General features: G+C 39.3%; 1 protein-coding gene and 1 long non-coding RNA gene across 2 annotated transcripts in view; one reads left to right on the forward strand and one right to left on the reverse strand.

The window, feature by feature from the left end:
- Positions 1 to 21263, forward strand: part of LOC144636220 (uncharacterized) — a 55175-nt gene that overhangs the window by 15761 nt on the left and 18151 nt on the right. The window contains 16 exon segments of the mRNA XM_078495371.1: positions 274 to 573; positions 1032 to 1334; positions 1723 to 1876; positions 2218 to 2408; positions 2882 to 3211; positions 3878 to 4165; positions 5058 to 5108; positions 12075 to 12222; positions 13323 to 13546; positions 14570 to 14869; positions 16082 to 16384; positions 17067 to 17226; positions 17757 to 17944; positions 18642 to 18950; positions 19634 to 19942; positions 20938 to 21115. Of these exon segments, the coding sequence (XP_078351497.1) occupies positions 274 to 573; positions 1032 to 1334; positions 1723 to 1876; positions 2218 to 2408; positions 2882 to 3211; positions 3878 to 4165; positions 5058 to 5108; positions 12075 to 12222; positions 13323 to 13546; positions 14570 to 14869; positions 16082 to 16384; positions 17067 to 17226; positions 17757 to 17944; positions 18642 to 18950; positions 19634 to 19942; positions 20938 to 21115 (3736 nt within the window).
- LOC144635137 (uncharacterized) lies at positions 6834 to 11937 on the reverse strand. The gene is made up of 2 exons (XR_013567319.1): positions 11815 to 11937; positions 6834 to 7120 (listed from the first exon to the last, which is right to left on the reverse strand). It is a non-coding gene; the product is annotated as an uncharacterized LOC144635137 (long non-coding RNA).

The raw sequence follows: 21263 nt of genomic DNA on the forward strand, positions 1-21263 counted from the left end.
ACCCCGCTTTGGTTTTTAGTAGCGCCCTAACAAACACGAAGCCTAAAATACCGGACAATCACGCCCAGTACCCTTATTTTAGAGAACTGCTTCTGAACACGAGAGGCAAAAAAAAAAATATTGACAAAACGTGTGTAACGTCTACAGCAAACAAATAAACGAACAAACAAAAAAACAAACGTTTTTAACACATACCGCTACGGATATTTTTTTCCGTCTGTTCATAATCATAACGTTGATCTTGTTTTGTTGTTATTGTTGTTGTTATTGCAGAAATTCACGAACCCTCTTGGACTTTGTCAGTCGATAACATACAATCAACAAGGGCCGATGCATCATGGAATGAGTTCCCACTCGCTGATAAACAGCGTGATTCTATGTTTTTAAAGATAAAGGAGGCAAATAAAAACATATCGTTATTGATGCCAGTTTCCGAGTGGGATACATCCCGCCAAATAGAGAATCTGTATCCAAATCGTGAATATGTGATTCAGGTTCTGCTGTTCACGGGGCCAGACATCGAACATGACATATACTCAAGTCAAAGCGTTTCGTTCACAACACAAGAAGGAGGTATGTTTTTGCTCAAATTCATTCTTATGCGAATTGGATTTAATGTTTCCTTTCATGAACAGGGAGCTAGGTGTGCCATATATCTGTGCGAAGTTTTAATAAATGCTAAAAGCAACTTTGCCTTGCCCCTTTATTCTGTTTGTGAACCGTTGTATGTTGCCTTGAGTTTTCTTTAAAGTATTTGCAAAGTATAGGGTGTGTAAGGTTTTTTGGGTTATTCATTGAATAGCTGGCAAACACGTATCGACACTTACGTGAAGCAATGTAGCCCTTCGAGTCTGATCAGGACTGAGAAGTATTCAACCTCTCCCCGTTTGCTGATCAAACGAGCTGTACGGAACTCTTAGTATTACAGACCGTCAAAGTGCCTGTGCATTGCACAAACTGTAGGTGCAATAATGTCTTGTGTTAGACACCAGTTTTCTTTATATTTCCTCTCTTTTCTTTTACTCTTTTAGCTCCCAGCATGGCACCATCGAACGTGCACGTGGAAAATCTACATGAAAACGGTATTACAGTGCGATTTCAGCCGCTTCCTCCAATCCATCATGGCGGTCACCTGCAAGGATACAATGTGTACTACAGAAAAGATGAGCATCATCATGATCACGAATACCGGGGGGAAAAGATTACACTCAGTCCGTCAGAGACACATGCTACTATACACGGATTGGAGTCAATGGAAGAGTACAGGATTGCGGTTTCTGCTTTTAATGACGTGGATGAGGGACCTCTGTCTGAGTGGCAGTCAATTGTAGTTGGTAAGAGTGTTATTTATCCAACTGTATAACAGTATTTTTGGACGCATATGATTATGGTTGTTTTGACATTCTGCATTTCACAGCTCAGAACGCTTATAATATTGTCTTGTAATTTGAGATACCGGTAAAATCGAAAAAGAAAATTCTATTATTCCATCAGCCTTTTAACCTCCTCTGACTTCTCAACACGAGAAATAGTATTCGATTCCTTCTTTCTTCCTATTCTTTCCTCCTTCCTTCTATTCTTTATCCCACCGTTTCTTCCTTCCTTCGAATTCCCTCCTTCCTTCATTCCAGCTTCCTATCTTCCTTCTTCTTTCGTGAATTCGCTATCCATGTGTAATATTGATTTAACATTTGGCTAACAAAAACTTTTATATTAACTTAGGTTGTGGTGGCACTTTTAATCAAACGTTTGGAATGATAAGCCTCTCGAAATCTGACTGGGATGAACGACGCTGCTTCTGGAAAATACATGACAATGGCATGGCCAATGCTGCTCTTCTTTTGTCAGTACATGAACTGAGATTTCATTCTTGCGGGTAATGGCAATTATTTTGTTCCACGTTTTCTTCCCTTTTCTTTCTTTTCTTTTTCTCTTTAGACGCAGATTTTGACGAAAAAAGCGGCAGGCATTTCGAAATTACTTAGAAATAATGTCAGTTTTGAATAACACGCTTTCTCTTTCTCTAGGGAGATGTAATATTTTACGTTCGCTGATCAAAATGTCTTCTTTTTTAAGACGCAGTTATACTTGGCCTCCTCCTCCTCCTGCTCCTCCTTCTCCTCCTCCTCCTCACTTTCCCTTTTCCTAGAGTCAATAATGTAATTACTATCAAATGACATTCACTTTCTAATAATATTGTCAATATTGCATTTGCAGCCATGAATACGCGAAGGTTTACTCGGAGGAGAGCCATTTCTTAAGTTATCAAGACTGCTCGGAGGTCAGAGGAGAAGTGTTCGAATTGCATTTTGGTGCTTCGAGGGTTATAACCTCCGAGATATTAATACAGAATATGGAAAGCCATATGAGGACTGAATTTGTCATTTTGAAAGGTGGTCTTCAGTCAGGTTAGTAAAGTTGTATAATTAGCGGTGCGGTAACGTGCGATGACTATAGGACTTCCTCTTGTATGTTTTGCTATAGTAGACCAATGTTATTAAAAACAATGCTTCAAATAAGCAAGTGTGAATTTTTAACAGTTAAAATAAATTTAGTTGAAGGGGAATTTTGAGCGTATGATATGGTGGGAAACGAGGACACGAGTTTGCAGACACATATGTTTCCACATGGAGGATAATACTTGCGCAGAGATATGACATTTATCTTCGAGTGCTCAAATCGATAGCTCACGAGTGAGCGAGCACAGCGAACGACTGAGATATCGGTTGTGAAAACGAGAAGATAAATTTCACATATCCAAGCAACCATGTATTATGCTTGTTATTATATATACCTACTAATTAGGATATTTTGACGATTTTCATTCGCATTTACCCTGTTTATATGCAATTCAACTGTTTCACTATGTTTTATATCGCAGCTCAATCGCCTTCGACTCCTTGGGACATTACTGGAAACAGCACAGGAGATAAAAGTATGATAGTGGATTGGAGCGAGTTCCCTAATAACCTAGGTGCCTCATTCTTCATAGTATCTATCAACCAAACGCGAATGCCTGAATTCGAAGACCATGACCACGATGAGGAACGAAAGCCATTACGCATTCTGAAAATTGTCAATTCATCCGAAACATCATTTATCATTCATGACATCCCAGCGGCCGCGGAGTTTGCTGCCATCGTTTACCTGGTAGGAAACAATGATGATATCTACAAAAGCGAGAGAATCATTTTCGAGTCAGAAGAAGGTGGTAGGTGTTCTTTGATTTTTTATTTTCATTTTCATGCTTTGATAATTAAGATTTAATGTCATCGTGGTAGTTAGGATTGAAAATTTTCATATTTTTTTTTCATATCTAGATCAACTATACTCAGTATTGTTATTGTTAATATTGTTATCGTTATCGTTATCGTTATCGTTGTCGTTATCGTTATCGTTATCGTTGTCGTTATTGTTATCGTTATCGTTGTCGTTATCGTTATCATTATCGTTATCGTTATCGTTGTCGTTATCGTTGTCGTTATCGTTATCGCTATTGTTATCGTTATCGTTATCGTTATCGTTATCGTTATCGTTGTCGTTGTCGTTGTCGTTGTCATTGTCATTGTCATTATCGTTGTAATTTTCATTGTCATTGTTTTTGTAATTTTTATTTAATTTTGAGATGTGACTGCAGTTTCTAATATCTTGTTTGTTTGTTTTTTAACCATTTACTACAACGAACAACATCAAATAGTAGTGTTACCTTTACAAACATGAACACAAGTGTTGGAAAAATACGCCCCTTTTCCCTTTTTTATTTTTTTTTATTTTTTTCTCGCTCCTCTGGCACCCAGGGGAGGGTGAGGAAGAAAAGTCCAACAGATAACGTCCAACGTTTTAGTGGTTACTACTTACAATCATTTTATCCTATCAGTACCAACAGAAGGCCCTCATTTACACGACTGGTCCACCGACCTGTTTGAGCGCAGAGTCACTTTTCAAATCAGCCCCCTCGAAGAAAGATATCACGGAGGGACACTGCTGGGTTATGTCATTAGATATTCCCCAGAGAGTGATCCAAATAACACAAGAACTATGGTCGTGGACCAAAATACCAGGAGGGTTGCATTGTCAAATTTGACCGACGCATCAACATATCTCATTGTCATTGCTGGATATACTAGCAAAGGAGAGGGGAAAATACGAATTTATGCGGCAACTTGTAAGTTTTCTCTTCATTTTTGCTTAACGAGAGTAGCACATAACAGTTAAACGGCAGACAAACCTGTTGCGTGTGAGATTCCCGATAGAATATGGAATTTAGAAATGTTGCCTTGTGTAGGGGGGAAAAGTTCTCAGAGGAAGGAAAAAAACAACAACTAAACCCAATCCATATATGATGCCAGGCCCGGGATTTGACCATCGGACCGCCGCGTCCAGGACAAACCCTACATCCTACGACTAAAACCACCTTACTAGTATTTTGCATAAAACGTCATTGTCGGTCCGCTGTTATTGATTGCAATGCGTAGACGGCTGGCGAAGGAGGGTGATTTCAAGGTCTGGCTTTAGCCTGCTTAGATGCATCGTACCCTCGCTTTTATTAAAACCCTGCTAATCTTATATGCCCAGAAAGCAAGGATACCTTTGAAAATAAGATTCCCTTCGTCAGAAGCTTTCATTTATTCGACCACCATGCTCGAGTGCATAACAATCTGATCCCCAGAGCCGGCACATCTTTTGGACAGCATCAAGACTGCAGCTATGGCAAAGTACATTTTTGCGCATGTTCAGAATGTTCTATTTCGATTGTCAGCCAATCAATTCGAGCGTCTAAGACCGGATGTTTATCAATTGCAGGCCTTGGTAACTAGAATGAGTACACCAAACTAGCCCCCACCCCCCAAAGACTCCCCCCCCCCCCCCCTTATCTACCCAGCAAGTTTTTTTTTTTGTTTTGTTTTTTTTTTTTTTTTGTGAAATGACAAGTAATCTGCATGTTTCGATAAAAGTTGCGGATAAAATTGTGTTCGTTTCTTAACTGCAATATAATCGTGTTACCAGTCAGTGCTTGTCTAAGGTTTGCCCTGACACGTTTTGCTTTGAATTTGTAGTTTGTGGTGGTACAATCGAAAAACAAACGGCACTCATTTCAAGTCCTAACTATCTCAGGTGAATTAAGGAATGGGGCAGAGACAAAAATTGCCAAAAATGATGAAAAAAATAAAATAAAATACTTAAAGCTGCTTTTGTGTATATTTTTTAACAGAGTTTCACTTTACCCTGAGAAGTGATCACCTTGAGTCGATGACGTCATTCGACCGTTATTGTTCACGCTGTTTTGGCGCCATTTTGGTTCTCTTTCTTTGCTTCGAGTTTACGACAACTTGCGTAACATAAATTAAGCGTGTAAATAGCATAATACAATCACGATGAGTCACTGACTATAGAATTAATCGGGGAATTTTGAAAAAAGTCATCGATCACAGAGAAATTTGTCGTTGTTTTTCGTGCTACGACATATAAGCTCGTCATCGCAATTTTCTGGGCTCAATTTGGGAGACAGTTAAAATCCCCGTTTAGATTCTAGCTTCTTGTCTTATGATCTTGTTCTGAGAATACAAAAAAAGTCACGGTAGGCCTAAAAACATCCCGTATCCGTCCGACTTAATATTCTACTAGATGACTTTGTTATCCGCCATCTTTGAAACGCGCGGCTTGGTTTTGGGGGGACTAAACCCTAGCAATTTCTCTCGCTGCCATAGAAACCAGATATAATATCCAAGATGGCGGACGAGCAAGCTGTGAAGTGTGTTGCACAAATTATGTAAGTTCTTGTTCTTGCATTTTGTGTTTTTCAAAGTTTAATGTAAAATTAGTTTATTAAAAACAAAAATTGCCGAACTGGTTGTAATTTTGTCTCTTTGCAGTTTAAGTTGTGTTCTTTTGACGTTTTGAAAACGCGCGTACGATGGGCTTTCTTGCCAAGGATCGATCAGTTTCTATTTTAAGTACTACTTTAGAAAAGTTCGTTAGCCTTATTTTGCGCGCTTTTGATTTTTAAGAGCTATTACTATCTGTAAATAAGATATCATGTTTCTGTAATAATTTATTCTCGCGGTTTAGGCGCAATTTTTAGTTAGAAGTGTTGAGGAGTTAGACGATTGCTTCGTGATCAGTTCCGAGCTCGACTCGATTGTATTGACTAAATTTAGCAGTTAACAATTTTCCAACGTAGCGATTTGCATCAACCTAGCGTCGTTTCTGCAAGGACGGATATTTGGAGACTACAACTTAAGCGTTTACTTCTTGTCGCTGTACTGTTATGGCGGGATTTTTCAACTGTGGGTTCGCGCGTGTTGCAGCAAAGAACAGTGTACACAACGAAAATGGCAAGGTCATAAGGGACAAACATACTCGTCTTCAGAAGTTTTTGAGCACATTTAGTGATAACAAAGAAGCGTTTGCTGTTAGCCAGAATGCATTCGACAAGCGACTGCCTGTGCTGCTTAGAAACTTTGAAAAATGGCGGGGTGAAGACAAATCAAAATACTTGGAACACTTCAGTTCTACTGCCTGGAGAGCTCTCTCAGCAGCCAAGAAGGGTTTGCATTCAGTGTCAAATTGCAAAGCCTGCCAGCTTAACCATCTTACTTTTCAATCCCTTTTCCCTCTGAAAACCAACCGATTGAAAGGAGTTGACCCAGTGGCTGTTTGTCTCAAAGAAGCTGCAAATCTAAGGAAGGCAACAAAAAAGCAACCTAAACCTTCTAAAACGACTCTTCAAGAAACAGCCAAAAACATTTATTTGAAAATCAATGAGCCATTTAAAACCCTATTCAACACAGACCTTGCTGATGCTTTGACAAAGGTACCTGAAATTGGTCTGACACATTCAAAATCTAAGGCTCAAAAGCAAAAGGAAAGGAGGGTCAATGCAAGGTCTTTTAAAAATAAAATTGAAGGACAGTGGTCCAAAGTTGACTGTGACACCATGCTTGCAACACGTCAGTCCTTTAACCAGAGAGATCTCCAAAGAAAATCACTGTACTTTGAATCCACTGCAGAAAGTAAATCGAGGACCCAAAAACGGAAAGCGCTTGAGGATGCTGGACTTCGGCAGAAGAAACGCCACTCTCCAGATCCAAATTCAGTTGACTTTGACAAGCAGGGCCTCCTACAAGAAGTGAATACAATGAAAGAAGGGGAAAAGGTGAGAATACAATTATTAATCAAACAGTGATCAGTATTATGATCACTGTTTATTATGATATCACTGTCTATAATTAAACAGCAGCAGCAGCAGCAGCAGCAACAAAAACAACAACAACAATAATAATAATAATAATAATTAATTTTTCTGTTCCTACACACAGATCAATTTTTCAGAACTGGCCAGAAAACATGGAGCAAACGAGAAGACAAAGGTTGGCAATATGGTTGTCAAAGAATTTCTTCTAAACAGTGGTGTGGATGTGGGAAAGTTCAGTAACCACAGAAAGAATGAACCCCTTCCAAGGAGGCGCTTAAACAAAACCTTTGGTGGCGAAATAACCACACCAGTGCCTCGTACCAGTGCAGCCATCAGAGAAACCTTACGAAAGAAAATAGAAAATGGAGAATATCGCTTGGGTGAAATTATAACACCTAAGTGTTACAAAAAATTGTCCTTAAACCCTGATGGCACCTTGAAGGAGGAATATTTCACTGTGAGTGGGAAGAAAAATTCCTTTACTCGAAATTCGAAAGAACATCCTGGATCAACAGGAAAAGGATGGTCTGGTACGTGACCATTCAGATGCTCATTACGAGGCAATGACCAATCAGGACCTAATTAAACGCCTTCAAGAGCTCAGAGAGTATAAGGAACCAAGTGAAGCTACAAGAGAAGAGCTGGTAGAATCACTGAAATACTGGGAAAGAACACGACACCTGATATTTTGGTCAGACCATTCCAGCATAATGAATCATGGCCACATTCTTCTGACAGTAAATTGTATTTATGATCCTGCATTTTACTTGACTTCTGCAGAGCTCAATGGCTTAGATGTACAAGAATTGGTAGAGAAGCCGCAAATCTACCTGCTGGCAAGGTGCAGAGATACTATAGAAGATCAACTGCTATACAGTGAGACCCGCCTTGAAGACCTACAACAGCTTGACATAGAAATTTTCTCAAGCCACAGTGTTCCTGTGAAAGACATCTGCCGCATGTTCCATGGAGACCACCCAGCGCAAGAAGTTGAGTGTGGAGAGCAAAATGGAGGGCACTATGGGTGCTGTGGCTGCACTGGAACATCAGCAGCCTATGTCGACCATGTAGCTTCGATGAGGGCCCCACAGGTGACACTAGAAGAAAGAAGAAGGAAAGTTATTGCTGGCCCAGCTGGGCGAGAGAGGAGGAATGGAGGCGTAAACCCCTTCCAAAAGATGACAAAAGATGACCTGATTAGGGAATGTAGAGGGCGCAAAATTCCTACAGATGGCTTGAAAAGACCAGCCTTGTACAGCCAGTTGAAAGAGGAGCTTAGAGGTATTCAGAGAGTCCCAGCGCTCTGTTTTCCAAATCAGAAATCTACCATGCAAGACCTTAACCTGACCATGTACGAAGTGATACCAGTGGAGCCCCTCCATGACCTCAAGGAACACATAAACAATGTGTTTAAAGAGCTCCCAAAACATCTCACCAAGGAAGAAAAAACTCTTTTTGAAGAGGCAGTGGAAGCAGTTTTTTCTACTAAAGAAAAGCTAAGGGGAGCAGATTACCGCTTGTGTTGTGTTGTTCTCGCTTTACACCTAGGAAACAACTGTCGCCTCACCATCAGACGACTCCTGTACACTCTTGCAGAACTCTGTGAGCTGTTATATGCCCCTGCAGAGAAACGTACCCCTCGATTCATTTTGCGTTTGCACAATGTCACATTCTCTCATGTGATTGCTGTTCGAAGCATTTTTCAGTCCCCACAAGTACTTACCTACAGGAAACTTTATGGCATATACTATCACAGCATAACATGCCATGCCCCCTTCACGTCACGCCTAATATCTCTCAGTTCAGTAGACACTGAGGAGGAGGAGAGACAGTTTAGCACCATCAATGCCATCAGCAAAGCAACATCTAATGGTCACCCAGAACACATCATTCCGAACTGCATAGTTCGAGCTCAAGCAGAACAGAATTTCAGGTCAAAGAAGAGTTGTTTTGTTGATCAGCAGTCGAAGATTGGGAAGTTTGCCACAAATCTTCCAGACTTCCCTGACACTGTCATTCCTCAACAACTACTAACAAACGAAATGTACCAGGCACACCTCGAGAAGATAGGCGATTTTCTTCTTTGTGGAAAAGGCATATGGTGGCATGCAGATGAGGAGAGCAAGGAAATAGTATTTCATGATGGCAAAGGACAGCCTGAATTTCGAGAACAAGGACCTCCAATGCATCATTTTCGTTCATCTTCTTTTCAAAGCGAAAGCCTGTATCTCAAGGAGAAGTGGAATCAATGCTATAGAAAGGGAGACATTCCATTACCAATCAGGAAGATAAAAGTGTACAACCCCAGTGGCTCTGTGGCATACACTGAATGGTACCGAATTTTTCAGGATGATCCCTGGTCATTTGATGATCAAGAAAATGATGCACAACATGAAGATAGCCATCAAATGCCTGATCATTCAGAAGATGTACAAGATCAACCTGTCTGCACTAATCTGATGGTTATTTCAAATGTACATGAAGAGGGAGCAGAACTGACTGATGAAGAGTTTGATGATGGTGATGATGATTCTGGTGATAGTAGAAATGGTTGTGATGTTCATGGTTGTGTTGATGGTGGAAATGGTGATGTTCATGGTTGTGTTGATGGTGGAAATGGTGATGTTCATGGTGGAAATGGTGATGTTCATGGTTGTGTTGATGGTGGAAATGGTGATGTACATGGTTGTGTTGATGGTGGAAATGGTGATGTACATGGTTGTGTTGATGGTGGAAATGGTGATGTTCATGGTTGTGTTGATGGTGGAAATGGTGATGTTCATGGTTGTGTTGATATTGGTAGTGTTGTGGAAAATACAGAACATGTTATCAACTCACCTGATGCCACTCATCTTGATGTTGAAGACCAGGACAAAACAGACACTCATGATTACATACACCAGCAAGTACCAATTTTGCAAACAAAACTTGCCACTTCTGTTTCCAAAGTATTGGGAGTAACACCACTTGTGAAAACCCTTGACAAAGCCAGGATAGCCCTTCATAAGGAGGAAAACAGCCGAAACAGATACCACCAAGACAAGTACAAAGATACTCTGGCTTCCATTCAAACACAAGTGCTTGCAGCCCACCAGAAGTGTTCAAAAGAAATAGAAAAGTGGGAGAGAGAATTTGTTGTCAAGAATGGTTTTGCACCATCTTTTGAACACTTTAAAACTAAAACAACAATTATGTCTCAATATAAGAGGAAACAATTGAGCAAGGAATTATTAAAACACTGGAAAATAACTGTGCATAAGCATTAACAATTTATGTCTGACCAGTGTAATGTAGAATGTACAAATACAAATTAAGACTTAAGTACATCTCCTTAGTAACAGTTGGTTATGTGTTTATATTACGAGCAGTAATTTAAAGTTGACCACTTTTTGGTTTGTTGAATTAAGAAGCATTAGTCTTTCAATCATGAGCGTCATTAATTTCTGATATAAAGAATAGTTTATAAAGAAGCGAGTAATTTTGCTTTGAAATAATTTTGTCCAGAGCATTAGTCTAAGTAGGAGTATACTGAGTTAAATGTATTAGAGTAATTTTGTGAAGAGCATAATTATTTATACCATAAAATGTTTCCAATGTTTAAAGAATTATTTTACAAGGAAGCATTTAGTCATTTTGCTTTGAAGTAATTTTCTCTTGCGTTTAGTGTCTTCGATGTTAAACTTCCACAATTGCCATTAAGAGTGGAATAACGAAACAATATTTATTAAATCAATACATTTGTATTTGAAAATTATAGCTTATTAAAAGTGCTTGACATGAATCAAACTCGTCTGAACCAGGTCTTATTTAATGTTAGACCCATCGGCAATGAGATATCTTATTTTAGAAGAAAACGAAATTGTTTAGATTAGCCCTGAAGCAGCAATTTATAATTTAGCGAAAAGTTGACAGAGCCAATCAGTCAGATCAAAAGCTCTAGAAATCAATAATTTCCCTCTTCTACAAACTAAAGAGACATTTAATCAGTATTCCCATTAGAATATATCCGAGAAATAAGTCAAATCCACGACAGACTACGTAAATTGGCGGTACCATCGAGAATCGCGGTCCCATTTTGATAACTGCCATATGAAATACGACCTTCTCTTTACCCGAGTGGTTTGTTATGAGTAAACACTACCAGGAGAAATTCAATGTTGATCAAGTTTTGGTTTAAAAAGTAAATCATGCAGTTGAAGGCTATAAAGAAACAAATTTCACGGCGATATTGAAGGTGACAAGATTTAACAATCGTGTGTCAAAAGTTCCCAGTGTAAGGAATGTTTTAAAAAGAAGCAAGTCATTTTTCTTTTAATAATTTTGTCTTGATCTTTAGAAATTTTATAAATGCCCGCAACGTTTTCCGCGAGTGAAACTAAAAATCTAAACTAATAAGGCAAAGCGAACAATGCATGTTGAATGCGATATAATTCTACTCTTATCGCTTATCATATATACCTTGCATGATTCAAACCCGTCTGAAAATTACGTTATTCAACGTAAAACATTTCAGTTTAGTAGAGAATTACGAAATTACTGCATGAATCATATTTAGGCGATAGCGAAACATTGCTCCAATCACTGAAAACGCTCTAACTGAAAGCAATAATCAAACTTACCTTGGGTATAAACTGCAAACATTCCATCAGTGTTTCCATTAAGATATATCCTTGAAATGAGTCAAATACACGATAAACTACGTAAATTATAGCACGGGTTCGTCGCCGTCGAAGCACGATCGACGCGATAGCCCATTTTGTTTACAAGAATGAAACGCGACCCGATGAAGTTAATAAAGTTGGCTATTATGTAATGCGTAACTTGGAACATTGCTGGGGGTCCGATTTTCTCTTTGGAGCCATTCCTTAATTCACCTGAGATCCGGGTACTCCATACATTGCTCCTGACCAGCATGATGAAAACCCTCGATGTTACTGGAACATTAGGCCCCAGCCCGAGGCAACAGTGATTTATATTACATTCAAAGACTTTTTACTTGGACGCAGAGAGGACTGGGGCGGATGCAGGTATGACTACTAAACGCCGAATTCAAATAAACGCCGGGTCCACCAAGCCAAGTTTGAAATAAACGCCGGGGGCGTTTAATTGAGAAAACTATGGTTTTTACACCTTCGCGTGGCTTCCACCCGGAGTTTCCAAGATTATTTAGGCATTAATAGGCCGTTAGCGCTTATCTATAGTAGCCATGTCATTGCGATAATTAAAGCGTTTCTTTTTATGATAATAAAAAAATAATTATTAATGTAAAATGCTCCACAAATCAATGTCAGTTTGATGGTATGCCTTCCAAAGTATCCGCAAAGTCAAAAATAACACAACAGGTTAAAACAGAAAAAATCATAACCGAGTTGATGGTTTGAATATCTTATTTAATTAGCATAGATTATTACGATGTCGTTTCTCCGACTCCTCAGTTTTAGTTTCGATTAAGATGCATCAAACATCTATTCTTAAACTTCTCAAAGCTCGTCAAAAATGCTCTGTTACGTGTCGTATTTAATCAGTGCTTGGAAAAGGGATGAAACAACCTTGCTTAGTACATTTTCGAACCCACACGAGCTCAATTCCCAATTTCCTTTATAAGACAACCTTGCATGTAGGGAGTCACGGAAGCTGTATTGTACGTTGCCAAGTAGGATATAGTAATTTTCATCCCCTGAGCCGCTTTTCCATCTTAGCCAACTAAGCCTGTGCACGAGAAATAAGTGGCTTTAGGAACAAACGATTTGATTGGCCGGATTTGAACAAAAGGAATTTCAAATCAAGCCTATAAAATCAAAAGTTTTAAACTATCGTATAACAAAGGGTTTTAAAAACGTTTCCTTTGATTGGCGGTTTCTTTTGTACAAATCCAGCCAATCAAATCATGTCCCCATGCCAGAGCCACTTGTTCGTCGTACGCAGGCTCAGCCAGCTAAGAGTAACATTCAACTCTGGGGACGACAATGAGACATGGTTCGTTGAATACAACTACTATGATCCCCTGCAAGCGCGTGTAATTGAGTTAATTAAAGATTACATACATCTAAGTCGAACAATCATTGAAATAAAACTTTAAAAAAAATAGTTTTGCTTATTTTAACATTCTCTTTCTTAATGTCCTCAGTGGTGGGATAAAGTTGTACTTCCCGGACAGATCAGAACACGATGATAACAATGGTCTGGAACTCTGTGGAACGATGCCAAACATGACTTTTCTTGTAATAGACAAACTTTTGGATATAAAAGCTTGGGGATTTGGCTATCATCGACACGATGACGAATATCGCAATGGTACTAAGTTTCAATTAGACTACGAAGCAGCAACTGGCGAACTGACAATGGTGATAGGTAAAGGAAAGTGACTTGATTTAAAACCTGCTTACTAGCTTTAGTTCTACGGCATGCGTTTATCGACCACGTTAACCTTTATTGCGGGGCCTGAAGGAGTAAGATGGGAGCTAAGATTTTCAGTGCAAATTCCTACTGGGAAAAAGGGGATTTGGTCACTGGGGATGGAAATCGCAAACAAACAAACAATAGAACTGGGACTGGAATTCGGAATATGGGGTTGAGGAATGGGATTTGGGTAAAATTTATACTACGAAATGAGATTTATAACCCCCTTTCGGGATCCCCTTTTTATTTATAGGTGGTAGGGACAGATAGATTTGGTTCAGAAAAGGCGCTGGAGGCAAACTTGGACAATTTGAGAAATGTCTAAGCAATGAAGAGCTTTCTTACCAGCAACGTAGAAATTGTTTGCATGCATGTCTGTTTGATTTCACCACGTGTTGTCAAACTTTTTTTTGAGTTGCAGAGGCGAAGGGAGCGGGGGGGGGGGGGGGGGGGCAATGAGTGTACCACAGTAATAAAAATTTTTATTTTCTTCTGCCTCTAAATAATTTACATCCTAATAACAATGGTAGTTTTAAGCAATTTCTTAATCCCAGGTTGCGAACTAAAGTCGAACACCATATCCCAGTCATTTGATTGATTTATACTTGAATAATTCATATTTTTTAATCTTACCTTGTTGGGGGAATTAAAGCAATTACTTAATATATTTATTTAAATAAAATTGGACTTCTGTCTATCGTAGTCCATACTTTCTTCCCTTTTTTTCTTTTGACCCATTTGAATAGTCGATGTTTTAATTCTTTATGGACTTTTTTAACTAACTTTTGTCGATATAGATATATTTCATAAATTAGATAATTCGATTACTTCACCCTCCTCCAGCAAACGCACACCGCACGATCTAACTGTTATTATCTTCTATCAGTCTTTCTTTATTTATACCTGAGTGCCAACTCAGCACAGAGTTTCTTTAGTCTTGTTCATCTTCTTTCTTCTTCTTTCTTTTACGACCAGGCGAGGACATCGGCTCATGGGCACTAACCCAGATGACGGTTACTAATATATCTACCACACTGTTGTGGCCCGCTCCACCTGGAAGTTTTCTCGGCGCTTCCTCTGTAGATAGCTACCTTGTTATTTGGGGATGGCCTAACAGAAAAGTATTCGGTACACAGTCACTAACTGCGGAACAAAGGAACACGACTATTGAATGGCTGGAACCTCTCAAGAATTATACCCTTAGAGTCGTTGCTATATTAAAAGATGGGCGACGTGGCAGCATAGGTTGGAAGAATTTTCAGACTTCTGAAGGAGGTATGGAAGGATTCTATTTACTGAGGCCACGCCTACACACGTGGTCACGTATAACTTTACGCCTATTAAAGGGACTGTGTCACGGCTGAGTTAAGTTTTATTTTTTACGTCTTGCCAAATATTTGCTATGAGACTTTTAAAATGTTTGGAAAGAAATTACTCCAATGGATCCAAATAACAAAACCATAGCTTCTTTGCAACCAAATGCGTTTCTCGTGCGTTATAACTTAAGGTTACAAGAAAACGGGACTATAACTTTGAAAACTGTTCAGCCCAACAATATTTCAAAACCCAAATCGCAATCCGTTTTAATCTTTGTCTCTTTTGGCCATCTGTGCCTTCTTTTGCATTTGCTGTGTTTCTGAAATATTCCTTTACTGTCTCAAGAGGTTATTTTTTATATTTCACCGAATTTGATGGGCATTTTCCATGCCTAAAGATTGCTGAAATCCGTGACTCAGTCCCTTTAACGCAATCGTCCATAAGTAGATGACATTATAAAAAGATCATCGTAAACATATATGCGGAGAACTATCTCTGTTTACTTATCTTCGTTTAGGCAGCATAATCGTACACATTTGTAAACGCTGGCGTCACATTTACATTGAGTATGTTACGCATGCTCAATGTCAGTGTCGTACCCAGACGTCCTCGTTTGGTAGACATCAGATTTATTTTCGCGTTCTCGTGGAGCAGGCATAAAAGATCTATAAATGATCATCGTATTTGTGGTGAAGAACAAATGTATCTGCTTTCAGATGTAAACGTACAACTGTCGACATGGTCTGATTCTTTTGCACTGTAAAGAAGTTAAAATTAAAGCCTTCCAAATTACATTGGTCATGTGCCAAAGGATGCAAGGTTCAATGATTCAAGTATTATCAATAGTATAATGTATTTACCTGCTCTACCCACTAACGCTCAGCCTATAGATTAAAATGTACGGCAAAAGAGAAATGCAAACATGAAAAATTAAATATGTAGGTTGAATAAAACAGTTCCATGTCATCCTCAAGGAAAACGTTCAAAATCCATATATTTTCTTCTTTGAAACCTTCTGAGCACCGCCTACACTGTGGTTTAGATATTTTTTTTATCATCGTTTTTCGGTGCTGACCCCAAACACCTTGCAGCTCTCATGACTGGCTAGTGTTTTTTTAACGTTTTAACGTCGCACCAATATTCCACTGATGATTTCATTCTTGATTTCAGTGCCTGCTCAAAGTCCGCACATTGAATGGATCGATGCTCTGGATTACAGCACGATTTCGTTGAAATGGCACGGTATAGAGAAAAGAAACGAACGTGGTACTCTACTTGGATATCGGGTACATGTCGAAAAAGCCCATCATGACCATAATTCGCAACCTTATAGAAGAGAAGTAACCGTTGGCCCTGACCAATTTGATGCCACTGTAACAGGACTTCCAGCAGAAACTGAATTCCGTGTATGGGTGGCAGCGTTTACATCCATAGGAGAAGGACAACAGAGACATGAAAGATGGATTAAAACAAGTAAGGCTCTCTTATTCGTCCTTACAAATGCGTACGTACAACCTGCATCCACAAGCAAGACAGTTTCACACTCAATGCAAGACTCCTTAAAATCGCCATTTCCTAGAAATCTGAATTTTGCTTGGGTCTGGTTTCTTACGGTGCCTATCGTGAAACAGCGCTAAGTTATAATGGTGCTCTACTAAATAAAGCCAGTGTATTATTTTATTACTGAACAGTAACATTTTATGGCCACACAGGAGACGTGGATGCTTGTAAATAATTCGGAGAGGTGAAGCATAGCAGTTTCACTTTTCGCGTAAAGAATTAAGTCCGCTTTCTATCGCAGGATTGCTCCTAGAGTGGAGCAAGGCACTATCAGAGTAAATTTTCCAGTCAAGAATATAGCAGAAAGACCCCGAGAGAGGTTCGAACAAGGACTCTCCGGATTGGATTGGCTCCGTTGACTTCCCCAAAACTCGGGTAAAGTGGACGCTAAAATGGCACAGTCTACGAGATGCGGGGTGCAGCCTAGTCGAATACTGCTGGGTTTTTTTTGTAGGATTAAGCCGAGTAGGAATCACTAAGGATACCAATGTTTTAACGCGTTTTGGCATCTCTTTTTTGTGCATATATAACCCATTCATTAATACAATAATATATTAAAATAATGGTTATACTTACATTTGCTACTATCTTTCAGAATGCGGATCACCGTTACACGACAAGGTCGGTGTTATCCAGAATCGCGGATATCCAGACAGATTTGAACACGGTGACTGTGTATGGCATATTCACCCGAACAACAAAAGTCTTTTGCTAAGTTTTGAATACATCGACATTCCATACTCAGACGAGTGCAGGTACGCCCTCTTTAAATCTCTGAGGGGAGTACAAGAAGGGGAAGAAAGGAGGGAGTAGGCTAAACGCATGGGATAGGATCTTTTAAGTAAAACAAAGCAAACAGAACAGAACAAAGAAAACAAAGTGAGGCAAAGCAAAGTAAAGCTTTATACGTTGGAGGGTATCAATTTACAGTTAACTTTAGTTAATTGAAACTTTGTGGTCTACCATTCAACGGAAAATATGATAAAAAATAGAAAGCATCTTTATGTGGTAACCTTTTCTTCTTATATCTTCGCGCGTTCTTAAACCTATTTGTTTAAAATATAGATTCACTGATGAAAAAAATTATCAAGTAGTAGACATCGCAGTTTGTTTTGTTAACGCATAACAACTGGATAGCGATTTGTTCGTAGAGATGGTGGTATTTCATTATTTGAAAATATGGGCCAGGTTTTGGGCCCAACTGCATGTGTCAGATAAAAAGCATGCAGGCAGGTCAGATATCAATAATTTTCCTTATGGTGATTTTCATTGAATCACATTTCAGAGAGTTCTTCGTAGCTGTGGACGATGATACTGGGATGAAACCAAACCTCCTCTGTGGTCAGATGGACCAGTTTTTTGTTCTTGTACAAGCACACAGGGTGCCCGTCGTGTCGCATTCTGAACGAGAAATGCATGGAGTCCAAGGATTCCAAGTGCACTATTTTGCTCTCAACGATTCTGTCTGGGAAGGTAAGACAAAAAAAGGAACGTACCTTTAGAAATGATGTTTTTTTTAATTCGTGATAGCATTGCATGTACAATTGTTTCAAACATATTCCGTCTCATTAGATCTTATCGTAACATATGGGGGCCAGCATACCGTGTCGTACCATTAATTATCGTATCGCATTGTATTGTCACGTTTGTTCCTAATTTTTCGGAATTTTTGTAATGCGGCCGAACAGGGAAGCGCTGACACGTGTTGCTCGACTCAATGTCGAATTCTCTTTTGTGTTAGTCTGTTTTGTTGTTTGTGTTGTTGTTTTTGTTTTGTTTTGCGTTTTTGTTTTGCTTTGTTGTGTATTTTTTGTGCAAATTTAAAAACAAAGTGTGTTTTTAAGATGCGCCTTCCACAATGAAGTTTGCTTACGCCACCTCTATTATTAAATATTTTGCACTTATATTAAAACGTTTTCCTCCCTTTACCAAAATTGTTTGGCTTATTTCTTATAAAGTGACTTTATGGGTGACAGTGTAAACTATCGGGATGCCATGCCAGTAGTTGTGTTAAACCCAATAAAGGTGTTATTATAATCAACAGTTAGACTACGAGCCCGAGTTTTCTATGAGCCAATAGTAAACGAAGCGCAACCGATGTAAGTGGTCTAATTGTTTAGTAGAAATTCTAAAGCATGTTATTTTTTTTGTTTTTGTTTTGTGCCTGTAGCTGAGCTTGTTGCCAACTGGATGATAGACATTTCGAACCCTCAATCGTCGACTGTAGACGCCGCATGGCCGCCTTATTTCCCCAGTCAGCAGCAGGAACTCCTCTCGTATGCCGTTGTGTGTACACCAACCATTCATGGGGCTGGTCCAACTATATCAACCGTGGATAAGGGATTCAATAGCTCTACAGTGGAACGCCTGCGGCCATATACTAATTATACTGCACAAGTTATTGCGTTAATCAAACTTCCAAGTGGAGAGATCATCTTTAAAGGCAGCCAGGAAGTACAATTCAAAACTGATGAGGGAGGTGAGTAAAGTAACATGTAGTGTCATGGCGGCCACTTTGCATACTGCTCGCCTGGCCGCATTCAACTAGCTTAGGTTTGGGAGAATTTCGTGACTGCCGACGGAATATAACGTCAGGTATTGGAACAACTGCGTAGCAAATTGGTTTTCAAGTAAAATTTCATCAACTATTGAAGCCGTTGGAAAGGCAATAGGCGTGTAACGAGGGAGGTGGGTGGGTCATGAAAGTTGACTGTTGACTTGTAGAACACTGTAGTAATAGAAATATGAAAGCTGTGTCCACTTCTTATCAAACACAAATTAAATTCAACGCTTTTTAAGCCCTCTTCTGAGGCTTATTCCTTTTCAGAACCTCTTGAGGGAACGGGGGGAGGGTCTTTTTTAACCCTTCTATCAGTTAAGCAATATGTAAGAAATAGAGTGGACTTATTAATGTTTTAGTGCTTAATAAGTAACACATTTTACAAAACGGTTATAACTTAAATAAATGCGCTGCATGAATAACTTTAAAATGGTAAAGTTACCTCTTTTAATGTTCATAATTTTCATGACCTATCATCTTGAGAATGGACAGAACTATTCAAAAATTGAGCTTGTGGAGGAGGCTTATTAAAGAGGGAGAACTAGTATGAAAAGAGAAGAAAGTTAATGTGAGCGTTTTATCATCTTGCTTTTTTGTTTCAGTCCCAAGTAAGCCTCCAGAAAATGTTGATACAACGACTGACGTCAGCATCATACACGTCACATGGCAACATATTCCAAGTGATGGCGTCAACGGAATATTACTTGGATATAACGTCTTTTACCGAATTGTTGACGGTGATTGGATAGATGAGAGTGAAAATGAAGAATATTCCGTGATAACCGTAGGGCCCACTGTCTTGCAAGCAACCATCGGTGATGCAAGCAATGGTCGAACGTATAGAATATTTGTAGCAGGCTTCACAAAGGCAGGCGTGGGAGCTTTCGGCGAGCCAGTCCATGCTCGACCAGGTACAAAACCAACGACGTTCTCATCTCATATCGTCTAAAATTGCTGTTGTAATACAATTTGCTTTCCAAATACTAGCCTGCGTGGCCGGCGTTCAAAGGGGAAGGAGAAGGGGGTTTCGAGTGCGAAGCGCGAATGCCGGCCACGCAGGCTATCCAAATACATACCGCCGTGAAATTCCGGTTATTTATATAAGCCCTTATACAACTTCGTAAGGCGTTTTGGGTGGGCTTATAAGAGGAGGGGCTTATATAATAAAAAAAACGTTTCGAAACGAGCAAACGAGCCACGGGAGTGTTGATCGAAATATGTTTTTTTAATTAAAAACGCACATAGATGGGCCTATAACCGGGAAGGGGGGAGGGCTTATAATCGGGGCTGCTAATAACCGAATTTTTACGGTATTGAATCTTAAGTTTCTTTATAATAATAAACATATGCCTTTTTAATTTTGGAATCAAAGAACCTCCACAACAAATGCTGTCGTTGGGTTGAACACCATCCTTTCTGCAGTAAAAAAATTCCTACGCAACTAATTAACAAATTGAAGTCAAATCACGCACAGCGATTCAAGCACGTTTTGGTCGTTGGTAAAGGTTCCTGATAATTCAGTGGCCTTCTTGTGTTAAAATGGAATGTAGTTTAAAATGAAAAAAAAAAAACGCATTTTACATTGCAAATCAACTTATCGATGAGCTTATTTAACCACAGCTTACCAAAGCATACGTTGAGAGTTTGTATGGATTGGAAAAAAAGTAAAAACTCTCTCCTTTTTTTTCTTTGAAATTCTACAAGAAGCTTGAAATCTTTTCAGACCGTTGAAACAAAAATCACGCATATGGCTTTCCGAAGCACTAGAAAGACAAAATAAGGACACGGGTTTAGATTTCATGCTTTAGTGAAGCTTTCCAAAGGAAAAAAAGGATATCTTTAACTTTTTTTCTAATCCATACAAACGCTTATACTAAATTTTGAGACCGTACTTTTAACTCCCCAGGCTGCGAGCATTCCGTTCGTGACAACATGCGAGTCGTGTCTAGTCCTGGATTTCCTAATAACTATCCACATGACACAGAGTGTTACTGGGCTTTCGAGCATGACTTGCCCCAATATGATGTTATAGTTGCCGTCGATACCTTCCACTTTGAGACATCTGACGGAGGACCGAACTGCACGTAAGTCTTCAAGGGGCAATGAATTTGTGCAAGTGTTCCTGCAAACCTGTGCGTATCTTCCTGAATGCATGATTGTCAATGAACAAGGCGATGAGTCGACCTGACCAAAAACAAAATAAGTTATAAAAAGGCAGTTTCAGCTTTATGT

The sequence above is a fragment of the Oculina patagonica genome, chromosome 13 (assembly GCF_052425735.1).
Source record: "Oculina patagonica isolate OP01 chromosome 13, crgOcupat, whole genome shotgun sequence".
NCBI lineage: Eukaryota > Metazoa > Cnidaria > Anthozoa > Scleractinia > Oculinidae > Oculina > Oculina patagonica.